The 10,597-nt window shown below is 52.3% G+C and overlaps 1 protein-coding gene across 4 annotated transcripts in view; it reads right to left on the bottom strand.

Annotated features, from left to right (window-relative positions):
* Positions 1-47: 47 nt before the first annotated feature.
* The window catches only part of Mroh1 (maestro heat like repeat family member 1), a 74,332-nt gene continuing 63,782 nt past the window's right edge, over positions 48-10,597 (bottom strand). For 3 of the 4 annotated variants that reach the window (XM_052748118.1, XM_052748116.1, XM_052748117.1), the window contains 12 exons: positions 10,061-10,215; positions 6,543-6,708; positions 5,860-6,056; positions 2,793-2,930; positions 2,400-2,514; positions 1,895-2,041; positions 1,570-1,758; positions 1,150-1,305; positions 918-1,052; positions 742-844; positions 604-669; positions 48-258 (listed from right to left, as the gene is read on the bottom strand). In XM_052748118.1, coding sequence (XP_052604078.1) covers positions 173-258; positions 604-669; positions 742-844; positions 918-1,052; positions 1,150-1,305; positions 1,570-1,758; positions 1,895-2,041; positions 2,400-2,514; positions 2,793-2,930; positions 5,860-6,056; positions 6,543-6,708; positions 10,061-10,215 — 1,653 coding nt within the window. In that variant the 3' untranslated portion in view covers positions 48-172. The remainder of the gene's footprint in view (positions 259-603; positions 670-741; positions 845-917; positions 1,053-1,149; positions 1,306-1,569; positions 1,759-1,894; positions 2,042-2,399; positions 2,515-2,792; positions 2,931-5,859; positions 6,057-6,542; positions 6,709-10,060; positions 10,216-10,597) is intronic. The other variant, XM_052748119.1, reaches the window with a different exon arrangement.

Genomic DNA, 10,597 nt, shown 5'->3' with positions numbered 1-10,597 from the left:
TTCTAGCTTAAGCCAGAAGGAAAGGTGGTATTGATGCTCCTGTCACCTACGGAGGTGTACGTGGCTTTATTGGGCAATAAATTGGGGCACCAGTCTTAGCCCTGTATGTGATGGCAGCAGAGTCCTCTAGGCAGGACAGGCTGGGGTATTGCTTGCAGGAGTGCAGTCCACCTCAGGCAAACTTCACCAGGCGGCCCAGTGTCTCAGCAGCTTTCTCCCGCACCCCAGGCACTGGGTCCTTCAGGAGGAGCTGCAGGGCTGTGGGCAGAGGAACAGGCCAGTTGTGCACATGCCTGGGCCTGTGCGTGGGGCCGCCCACTGCCTTCCTAACAGACGGGCCTCTGCTGGGAAGGCTTGGGAGCCAACGGAAAGATAGTTTTTCCTTTTTTAGTGTTTTTTAAGCTCTTTTGGAACAGTTAAGAAGTTTCCGTGAATTACTAGAGACGATGAGGTCACCAGTGACAGGGGGAAAAAAAAATCCTGAAATCCAGGAAAATCACTTAGTCCCTGCGGGTGCCTACAGGGTCAGCAAAGCCCCGACAGAGATGGGAAGGTTGGGATGGGGTAGAGGGGCATATGTCCTGGATTTGGGGGAGTGCTCACCTGCAATGAGCTGTTCCAGGTCCACCTGTGGCTTTTGTTCAGGCTCTGCATGCAGCACCAGGAACCCTGAAGCAGGTGGGATAAGCTGTGTGCTGTGCAGACTTGAGGTATGATGGGATAAGAAAAGGGCCTGCTTACCTGTGAACATGGGGGCAGCAGCTCTGACATCATCCCAGCTGCTCTTGAAGTAGAACAGGTTGGTGCTCACTAGACGGCCCAGCAAGTCAGGGAAGTGATGCATCTGTAGAACACTAGGGTCAGGGGTGAGGTCCTCAGCCCACCCCAGGCAGGGTCACCCACAGCACTCTTCTCACCAGGTGCTTGCATGTGGAGTTGAGGAATTCCCCAAAGTGCACACTGCGGCCCTCCTGCAGGTACTTGTGGAAGGCAGCTGCCAGCTCAGCACACTCCAGGTGAGGGACGCACATGCACAGGGCAAACTTGCAGGCCTGTGATATAATGGAGTACTGTACCCAAGTTCCTCCCAGGCCTGAGGGAGATCATGCTGAGCCCAGCACCCTTTCCCCAGACCCAATGGTCACTCACACTGGCCACTGAAGCCTGAGGGTCCCGCAGATGCAGTAGGAGTGGCACCAACCCACCCACGACCTGCTCCAGGAAGACATCCTCACAGTCCCCATGGCAAGCCTTGTTGAGGTGCCCAAAAAGGCGGATGGATGCAGTCCTGAACTCCACTTTTTCCTAGCAGGGGTGCAGCCATGTCAGACCTGTGTGCATTCTGAGCCCCTACTTTTTACTATGGATTTGAAAGTGCCTTGGGGTGGGTATGTAATAGTGACTACGGGAGGTTGGAGGCTAACACAGAAGATCTGATCATTGGGGCTGGGGAGCCAGGCCCAGCAGAGCAGTACCTGATGTAAGCATACATCTTAAAACTCAGCACTCTCACATGGATATATCTGGCATCTGCTCTAGGACCTGGCAGAGGGTAAAGCTACAGCTTACACTGTCAAAGAAGGGCCGGATGCGGATGGTTGTGTGCAGCAGCACCAAGCGTAGGTCCCATGGCTCCACTAGATCTAGTAGCCGTGCAAGGCCCACCATAGCTTCCAAGGCCACCAGACTGTGTGGTTCGTCACCATCATCCAGCCCACTGACCATAGCTGTCATGAGCTGGGGGCCATGAGCTCGCACCTAGAAGACCACTGTATTCAGCCTGTCCCACCCTACAGGCAGACCTCTCCCCCGAGCAGCTGTAAGCCGAATATGCTTCCCCATGCTGCCCCTTATACTCAGCCATTGTCTCCTGGCCTCCTGGGGGCTGGCCCACCTTGTCAGGTGAACCAGAGGCGATGTTGGCCAGACCTCGAAGCACCAGACGCCGTACACTGGCACTTGAATCCTTCAGCCGGGTTGTCAGATTGTCCAGCAATGGCTCCAGGAGCATCAGGTCATTGACCACATTACTGCTGAGTAGCTGGAGGCAAAGCTGCTTTGACCATTTGTGCCAAATGACCCCCACCAACCTAGGCCCAGACACTGTAGCCTATAGGTTTTCTGAAGAGGGGAAGCTGAGAACCTGCTCCTACCCCAGCCTCATTCTTCAGAGGCTATCAGCTTCTGGCATCAGGTACTCTGACCTGACCTAAGGCCTAGCTCTGGCTGGCTCCAGGCAGGGTTTTACTAGGAGGGCCTAAGCAAGCTCTGACAAGGACTGGGGAGGCCGAGCTTGTCTGTAGGGTATGGCTGTTCATATTCCATCCCACTGATCCTGAGAAGAAAGCATCTTCTTCCAAAACAGGGCTTATGAACATAGCCCCTCTCCAAGGTCCTACCTCAGCCAGGAAAGCAGTGGAAGTGACCCTCTGGATCTCATACACACTGCTGTGTGTGCACGCCAGTGCCTTCATCACCAGAGGAAGTCGGGGGCCTGCATACTTCGCCATGGAACTAGGGGAGAAGGTTCCAAAAGGCAGGAGCTGGCCAAGCTGGATGCTGGCAAACTGCTACCCAAGACTAGCGTCTTTGTTAACCCAAGGGGCACTTTACCTCCCATTTCATATGGCTAGAACCCTAGGCATTCTACCCCAGGCCCTATGAGTGCTTCTCAGGCATTCTCCCACCCTCCCACTCTTGTCCAGCCCACAACACCCCTTCTCTCTGCCTCCTGACAGGTAGGTGTGCCCCACACCCTCATATGTCCCATGGATAGGATTTGACTTGCTTACCTGGCCAGCTGGGCAACTCCATCCTCATGCCCTGCTGAGGTCCTAAGCAACTCCCAGCCTCCCTTCAGCTCCACACACCGCAACACATCTTGACTGCCACCTCGGAGCAGCAAGGCCTGAAGGGCATCCACTGCAGAGCTGTTTATGTGTAGAATGGATGATATTTGATGGCCCATCTGCCATGTTCCTTCCTTCCCTTTTTTTTGTTTTTTGTTTTTTTGTTTTTCGTCTTTCAAGACAGGGTTTCTCTGTGTAGCTTTGGAGCCTGTCCTAGAACTCACTCTGTAGCCCAGGCTGGCCTTGAACTCACAGAGATCCACCTGCCTCTGCCTCCCGAGTGCTGGGATTAAAGGCGTGGCCACCACCGCCTGGCCCATGTTCCTTTCTATAAGGATGCTGGCAAAGTCACTTGGGTATGTAGCTCACTTGCATGCACATTCAAGAAAAGCCTCCCGTAGCTGCCCAGGCCTGTCTTGCCAGTGTCCTTCAAGGAGCAGGCTTGGAGGCCATTGGGTACTCATCAGGATTGGTAATGGACTCAAGGGAAAGACTAATCTTTTGGACTGGAGGTGAGCTAACCAGATTGGCCTTTACCAGTCTCTAGGGTAATATACAGAACCATTGAGCTATACACAAAGGCCACAGATTTAGCCTCTATAAGCTCTCAGGTACTTGTCCATCCCCTGGACCTGGGTAAACCCTGTGTCTACCTTGAGGACCCAGAGGCCTCTGGAAGGGGTGGTATACAGGACTATGCTCAATTCACTGGGACTAAATAGATCTGTGAGGTGAGGCCACAATGAAACATCAGCTCAGCTAGTACTGGAGAGCAAACGGGTGGGGGGGGGGGGCATTGTGAGACAGGGCTGTTCCCTACTGACTCGTCTCACTAGTTCCCCAAGTTCCTGTGAGAAGCACCTACTCCAGTCTCTTGCAGGAGGACTAATGCTCCTTTTTCCTCGGCTCGGCTAGAATTAGAATTTGGTCCCTGCTAAGATATGCCCTTATACCATGGGGAAGAGTTGAACAGATTTCTGTACTGGAGAGCGGTACATTTCTGCAAGGGCCCTGCCTGCCCCTGCACACTTGCTTTCACATCAGGCCCCGTAATATCCTACATGTACCTGACTCTGAGGCATCACCTTAGGAGTCGGGAGGGAGGGATAACACCAAACCCACTCAGAGTGATGCTTCATCTACTGAAAGGTGATGGCTGTGGCTGCGGTGAGAGCTTTTAGCTGCAGTGGTCACTTCCTACATGGTTGGGTAAGAAAGGCCGTGACTGACAAGTGGTACAGTAGGAGAGGGAAGGTAGGGTCCAGCTCGTGCAGAGCCCATCTAGATAGAGGGTAGACCTTGATGGCCGCATGCTATGTGGGACCTCAGCTGATAGCATCCAGTGGAGGGCAAGATGGAAATAGGACTATATGGCATTGTTTAGTCTAGTGACATAGCATGGGACATCTGGGTACTCAAACAGGGCAGCAACCAGGTGTAGTCTTAGGAACAAGGACCCTGCACAGGGCTAGAGAGCTGCAGCTTGAGGTGACAGGCAGGAGTGGCCTCATCTCCCCATGAGCATCTTTAGGTGATGTGCCATTAACCAACAACTCCTGAGAAACACCTACAGGTCCCATCCTGGCTGGGCTAACTCCTCAATGAAACAGCCCAAAGGCCGCTCTCAGGTCCTGTGCTCCAGGAAAAGGTCTAGTTGCTTCAAGGCAGTCTGCATTGAATACAGACTGAGAAAACGGCACAATGGCTGCTGTGGTAACTGGGCAGATGCCCCCAGTATACCTGTGAGAACCATCCTCAGTGTGAGCAGAACCAACCACTGGCCAGATGAGGCCTGAGCATGTTCCTACCCTAAAACCTTGAGCCACAGCTGGTCACAGTCTGAGTTGACCATGGCCTGCAGTCCAAGTAGAGAACAGCTCAGTTATTCTCAGGCCACTGCAATGCCTCTGAAGGGAAGTATATGCTTAGGTTAGGGATCTATGAGCAATTGAGATACCTCTGGTAGCTATCTGCACAGAACACTGAAGGATGGTGTTTGCAAAGCACTGGGTCATGGTGACCCCGTCAGCAATCCTCTGCAAAGAGCTCAGACCAGGGGTCTTCACAGGCAGATAGGCTGGCTCCTAGCATGCTAGACTCAGCCAGGTTTGCTCTGTCTTGTTCACACACCAGCTTCTACTGGAGTTTATGCACAGGCACTATGGCTAAGCAGTCTTGCCGAAGTGATGGCAGTAGTGAGGCAAACAGGCTGTCCAGTCCTAAGTGTCCCTGGCAGAGGTACATACCCAAAGCCAGATAATCTGGATAGGAAAGAGCTAGGGCAGGCAGGGAATGGAGAAACAGTGGCCTCAACCTGAGGTTCAGGTGGCACTGCTGTGCCTCCCCTTGGAGGTCTCAACTTCTGCTTAAACCATGGCAGGAGGGCAGGGGGGCGGGCGCTGCATGAACAAGACCAACGCTAGCGTGCAGGAATCAGATACCATGGCCTACCAGTGCTCGACAATATAAGCAAGTCCCCTGCCTCAATTGCCCTAACCAGCTAGGACTCAGCAAAGAGTAAGAACTTAGCCCTGGATAGCAAGAGGCCCAGGGCATGTTAGCAACACCTGCCCAGGGTTGTGAATGCCTGTCAAGGTTACTATGCTGGGAAGACACAGGCTTAGCCCAACCAAAAATCCAAGGGCACCAGTTTGACCTCACTTGAGTGCTCGCTCCATAGCCCCAGCCAGCATAGCCACATGGTGCCTTACAACCCCAGCCTGGAGCTACCTGCATAGGTGAGAAGAAACCCAGAAGTGTGCAGACCTGGAAACTCATGAAAACATTTAAAGTGTCACAAATGACCACCCTAACTTGCACAGGGAGATATTCTGGTTCGTGCAGGCAGAGCCATCCCCTCCAAGCCCTCAGACAAGTCTTTTGTCTTCTTCAGGGCCAGGCAGCTGGCATCCCGCCTTCACTGCCTCCAGAACTGTGCATACTATGCCACACGTGCACACATGACCTGTGTTTACAAGCAGGCACGGGATGGCAGGCGAGGGCCTGTTACCTGCAGGGATCGAGGTTCCTGGCTGGTCTGGCTGGGCTGGTGCTCCTCCGCTCCTTGCCCTGCAGGCTCCTGGGCAGTTGGACGCCCACAGTACAGCTGACTCGCAGGAGGAGTGCTACGAACAGCTGAGGGTAGAGCTCCAGTACCACGGTTCCAGACGATGGGGCAGACAGGACCTCATACAGTGCACAGGTGGCCTAGGGCAGAGCCACTAGAGGGTCACACTCCCTCTGCGCAGTATTTGTACCCCTAACTCCAGGATGCAAAGGGCTCCAAGCTTTAGCATGAATCCCATGTACACTTGAAGTTTTAGGTCCCTAGGGAGAGGCAGGAGGGACCCAAGAAGCCATGCAGTAAATAGGACCCTGTGTAGCTCAGTCCTCTGGGCATGAGGCAGGGCAGGGGAACAGTGTGGCCTTCGCGGGGACAAACTTCAGACCATCTGTTCTTGGTTCCTTAGAAGGGAGAGGAAATTCTCACAGCTGCTTTATTGCTTAAAGTGTGGCTGGGCTGGGTTTATTTTTTTTCCGAAGGATAAAATGTGAAGTGGACTCCCTTGGGAGCTAACACCTGCTGGTCTTTATGAGCCCCAGCGCAGCTGCCAGGTGCCTTTGGGGTGCCCAAGCCTCATGTGGGGGCAGGGGTGGCAGGCATGTAAGGTAGGCCCTGAAGTCCCTACTCACCGCCAGGGGAAGCAGTGTAGCCACTCTGTCCGCAGTACTGCCCAGAAGGAAGGCCCGGCTCTCCTTGAATGGGACGTCTCTGCTCATCTTCTCCAGAAGCAGCCCTAAGACCTGAGTGGTGAGGCTGGGCTCCACAGCCAGTGCCCGCCACAGGGCACAGGTGTGACTGGAATGGAAAGGAAAGGCATCTTGAGTGAGTGCTGGCTGTAGCACCCTGCCCACCATTGCCTTATGCTGCAGGCTCCCCAATTCCACAAGGCTCAGACATGCCAGAATCAGATCTTGCTGGGAGAGAAATGATGTCCTGATGTCAGATCTGAACTTGCGCCTTCCTCTGACCCCAGGGCAGAGAGAAGACTGCTGGCCTGTACATAGAGGACCTGAGGCAGGAAGCAGAGGGTCTCTAAGGAGCTGCCAGAAGCAAAGATCGGGCTTCTCCAGAGTAAGCACCCATCCCAGGCCCCAGAGACAGCACATGGCCAGAGGACCAAGGAAGAGGCATCATGAGAATACTCAGGCATTACAGGATGGCCCGACTATCTAATGGCAGTGCCCAGAATACTGGAAATGGTTATGCCCATGTGTGTGCAGAGATGTAGGGCAAACTTCAAACTGTCTGTTGGAAATTAGGAAACACCACAAGTAGCAACTCTAAGAGATATGAAGCCTGGAAAATGGCTTAGTGAGTAAGGGAACTTGCCACCAAGCCCCATGATCTGAGTTCAATCCCTGGGACTCACACAGTGAAAGGAAAGAACCAACTTCCAGAACCAGTTCTGTGTCCTTATTTCTATGGGCATGCACATACACGCAAAAAGAAATTAAGAAATGAAATTAAGAGACCTCATAGAAATAAGGCACATATCACACTTGGTGGACATATTGGTGCCAGCCCAGGTACAACAGATGAGAGAAACTGAGTTTGGAGGGAAAAAAGTAGAGCCAGGCATGTTGGTGTGTGCCTTTAGTCCCAGGACCCAGGAGGCAGATGAAGAGTTCAGAAGACAGAATGAGTGGTAGATGGTAAAGTTAGCAGGTCAGAAACAGAGAACAGAGAAATATCTGTGGAAAAAATGGTTATGCTTCTTGTCTTCCGTAGCTGATGAGCCTAAGTGTGAAGGTACATGCTTGTCACCCCAGCACCTGAGAAGTGGAGGCAAGAGGGTCAGGAATTCAAGGCAGCCTCAGCTATGAGCAAATTTGAGGTCTGCCTGAGTAAAAACAAAACCAGACTACACAATAGCATTGTACAGATTCAGAGGCCCAGTAGGCTAGGACGCCAGGAAGATGCAGAGCATGCACACCAAGGGAAAAGTGCCATCTTACAGAGACAGTGAGATAGGCACATGCAGATCCCAACAGCAACCCACAGAAGCCAGAGATGTGACGTTATTTCAGAGACCGTTGGAAACAACCGCCAGGTTGTAAGACCTAAGACCAGTACGTCTGTGAGAAAGGCAAAACACCCCTACATGGCAAAGTCATGTCTGGTGCTGGGGAGGATGCATACTAGAACCTAAGTGCCTTGAAGCCAGGCTCAGTTGCCCTGATGGCTGGCTGCACACCAGAGCCAAGCCCACCCGTACCCAAGACAGGGCCAGAAGTTTATGAGATGGCCAGAGCACAAACAGTTCGGATTCTGTGGACCTCACAACTTTCACAATGCTCTACATTTAGACAGCAGCACATCACAAATGTTGTGGATAAGCATGGTGGTGGGCCATAAATCTGGATTCTATCACCTTTACATGTCAGGAAGTAGTCTTTTGATCTTTCCCCAAAAATTTATAAACATGAAGCCCTGTCTTGGCACACAGACTTGGCACAACTCACTGACTTGCCCAGTCATTCTACTGCATGCATGTGACAGGTTCTTTATGTTCTACTCTACAAAAGATGGCTAAAACATTATTTTTTAACAGCCCATGTAGAAATATTTATGAACATCCCTGGGAATGGACAGCAGTGTAGATAAAACACAGCCAACCAGGTGGTGGCACATGCCTTTAATCCCAGCACTGGGGAGGCAGAGGCGGGCAGATCTTCTGAGTCTACAGAGCGAGTTCCAGGACAGCCAGAGCTACAAAGAGAAACCCTGTCTAGAAAAAAACAAAAACAAAAAACCATCCATACTACACAGCAGTAAGAACAAGCTACCTCATTGTATCTCAAGAGCAGTATAGTAAGCAAGTAAGGCAGAAGGGAGCTTTTCAGTCCGATCACAAAGCTCAGGACCAGGCAAAGCCCCCCCATAAGAACAGCAGCAGCACACTGGTAGCAGGTTGGGGGCTCAGCTGAAGAGCAGATGGGACCTGGAGACTGAATACCTCCTCTGCTTCCAAGCAGTGTCTGAGGTCTGCAAGCACAGAGAACCCTGCAGGGGCAGCAGGATTGGCAGGCCCTCCTGTGCACACTACTGTCTAAGTGGGAATGAAATGACTGCAGGAAGATCACCTAAATGAGGACTCTACATAGGAGTAGTTAAGAGTGCTTGGTGCTCTTCCTGAGTTCAGAGTCCAACACCCATTTTGGATGGTTCACAACCACCTATAACTCCAAAGGATACTACACCCTATTATTCTGGCCTCCAAGAACACACCCCCGCCCCCATACACACTCTCACTCACTCACTCACTCTCAATGCACAGCCTCCAAGCTTGATAAGAACAAGAGCTGATAACGATACAGGCATGCATCCTGTGCCCTGACATCAGCACCAGCACCAGCAAAGGTAGACACCATACCAGTAGTGGCCTCTGGTCTAGTAGTGGCCTCAAGGATAACCTCTGCCCCCAACCAAGACTACAAAGAAAGATGAGACCATCAAGCCCACAGCCTCAGGATAGGGGGCAGGAAGGGAAAAGAAAGGCAGGCAAGAAGAAAAGGTTTGAAGACTGGTGAGGTGGGAGACTTCTGGATATAGGGTGAACACAGGGTTCCTAGAGAGGTCCATAGTGGTCACGGTGGGGTTCTGCTCACAGGTGATGAGTACGCCAGTAAATTACAGAATCATAGCAGGAGGCTTAGAGCCTGAGAGGAGGCTAAGGACAGTGGCCACCATGAAGAGCTATGGGAAGGTAACCTGGCCTAGCAGGTATGCCCAAGAAGGTTTTAGGTTTGTTGTTGTCGTTTTTTGTTTTTGAGACAGGGTTTCTCTATGTAACAGCTCTGGATGTTCTGGGACTTGCTCTGTAGACCAGGCTGGCCTTGAACTCAGAGATCTGCCTGCCTCCTGAGTGCTGGGATTAAAGGCATGTGCCACCAATGCCTGGGTCCCAGAAGGATCTTAACTGGAATCCTAAAATATCTGGAGAAGGACAGATGCCTTGGATACCTGAGAGGTAGTCTTTTTCACTGTGATCATCTTTTCCACAAGCCCAGGTCCATGGGGACTCATGCAGAAAATTTAGGTTGCAGAAGAGGGGGAGAGGTGCTGGAGGAGCACACACTATGCCATGCAGGAAAAACCCCCAAGCTGGAGGATGGCTTCCACCAAACAAGCTTAGGGTACTGAGTACCTGTCAAAGGGCAGGGGGCTTCCCAGGAGACTGGATACCACTGCCTCGCAGTGCTGAGATGCTAGGAGGTACACGCTGTGCTGGGCAGCTGGTAGGACATGTTCCTCCTGGGTATCCCGCAGCTTGGCTCGCAACACACTCACAATCTCAGGTACCTGCAGACAGGACAGGCTCAAGTGGGATGCTGCAGTCAGGCTTTGAAGCTGTGAACATCCCAGGGCACATGTCCACATCAGGCATGATGGGGAAGGGCCCCACTAGCCCAGACTATGAGAAGGAAAGTCCTTAGAAATCCAGAGCTCTTGACTGCAAGCCACAGGCTTATGGCGGAAAGGTTCAAGGCAATGCTCCCATGGGTGTGAGCAGCTGAGAACAAGAACCTAGATCCCACACAAGAAGAGAGAAGTAGGCCATGGACCAGTGGTAGAGCATTTACCAATAATATGTAGGAGACTACCTCGAATTAGAGCCCCAGAACTACAGAGGAGGGGGGTGGGGGAGGTAGATGTACATCTACTTGGGGATGTCCAGAGCAGG

The sequence above is a fragment of the Peromyscus californicus genome, unplaced genomic scaffold, assembly GCF_007827085.1.
Source record: "Peromyscus californicus insignis strain IS unplaced genomic scaffold, ASM782708v3 Scaffold_20__1_contigs__length_68692818, whole genome shotgun sequence".
Taxonomy (NCBI): domain Eukaryota; kingdom Metazoa; phylum Chordata; class Mammalia; order Rodentia; family Cricetidae; genus Peromyscus; species Peromyscus californicus.
The sequence above is the reverse complement of the archived record's forward strand: the minus strand, read 5'-3'. Positions and strand labels throughout refer to the sequence as shown.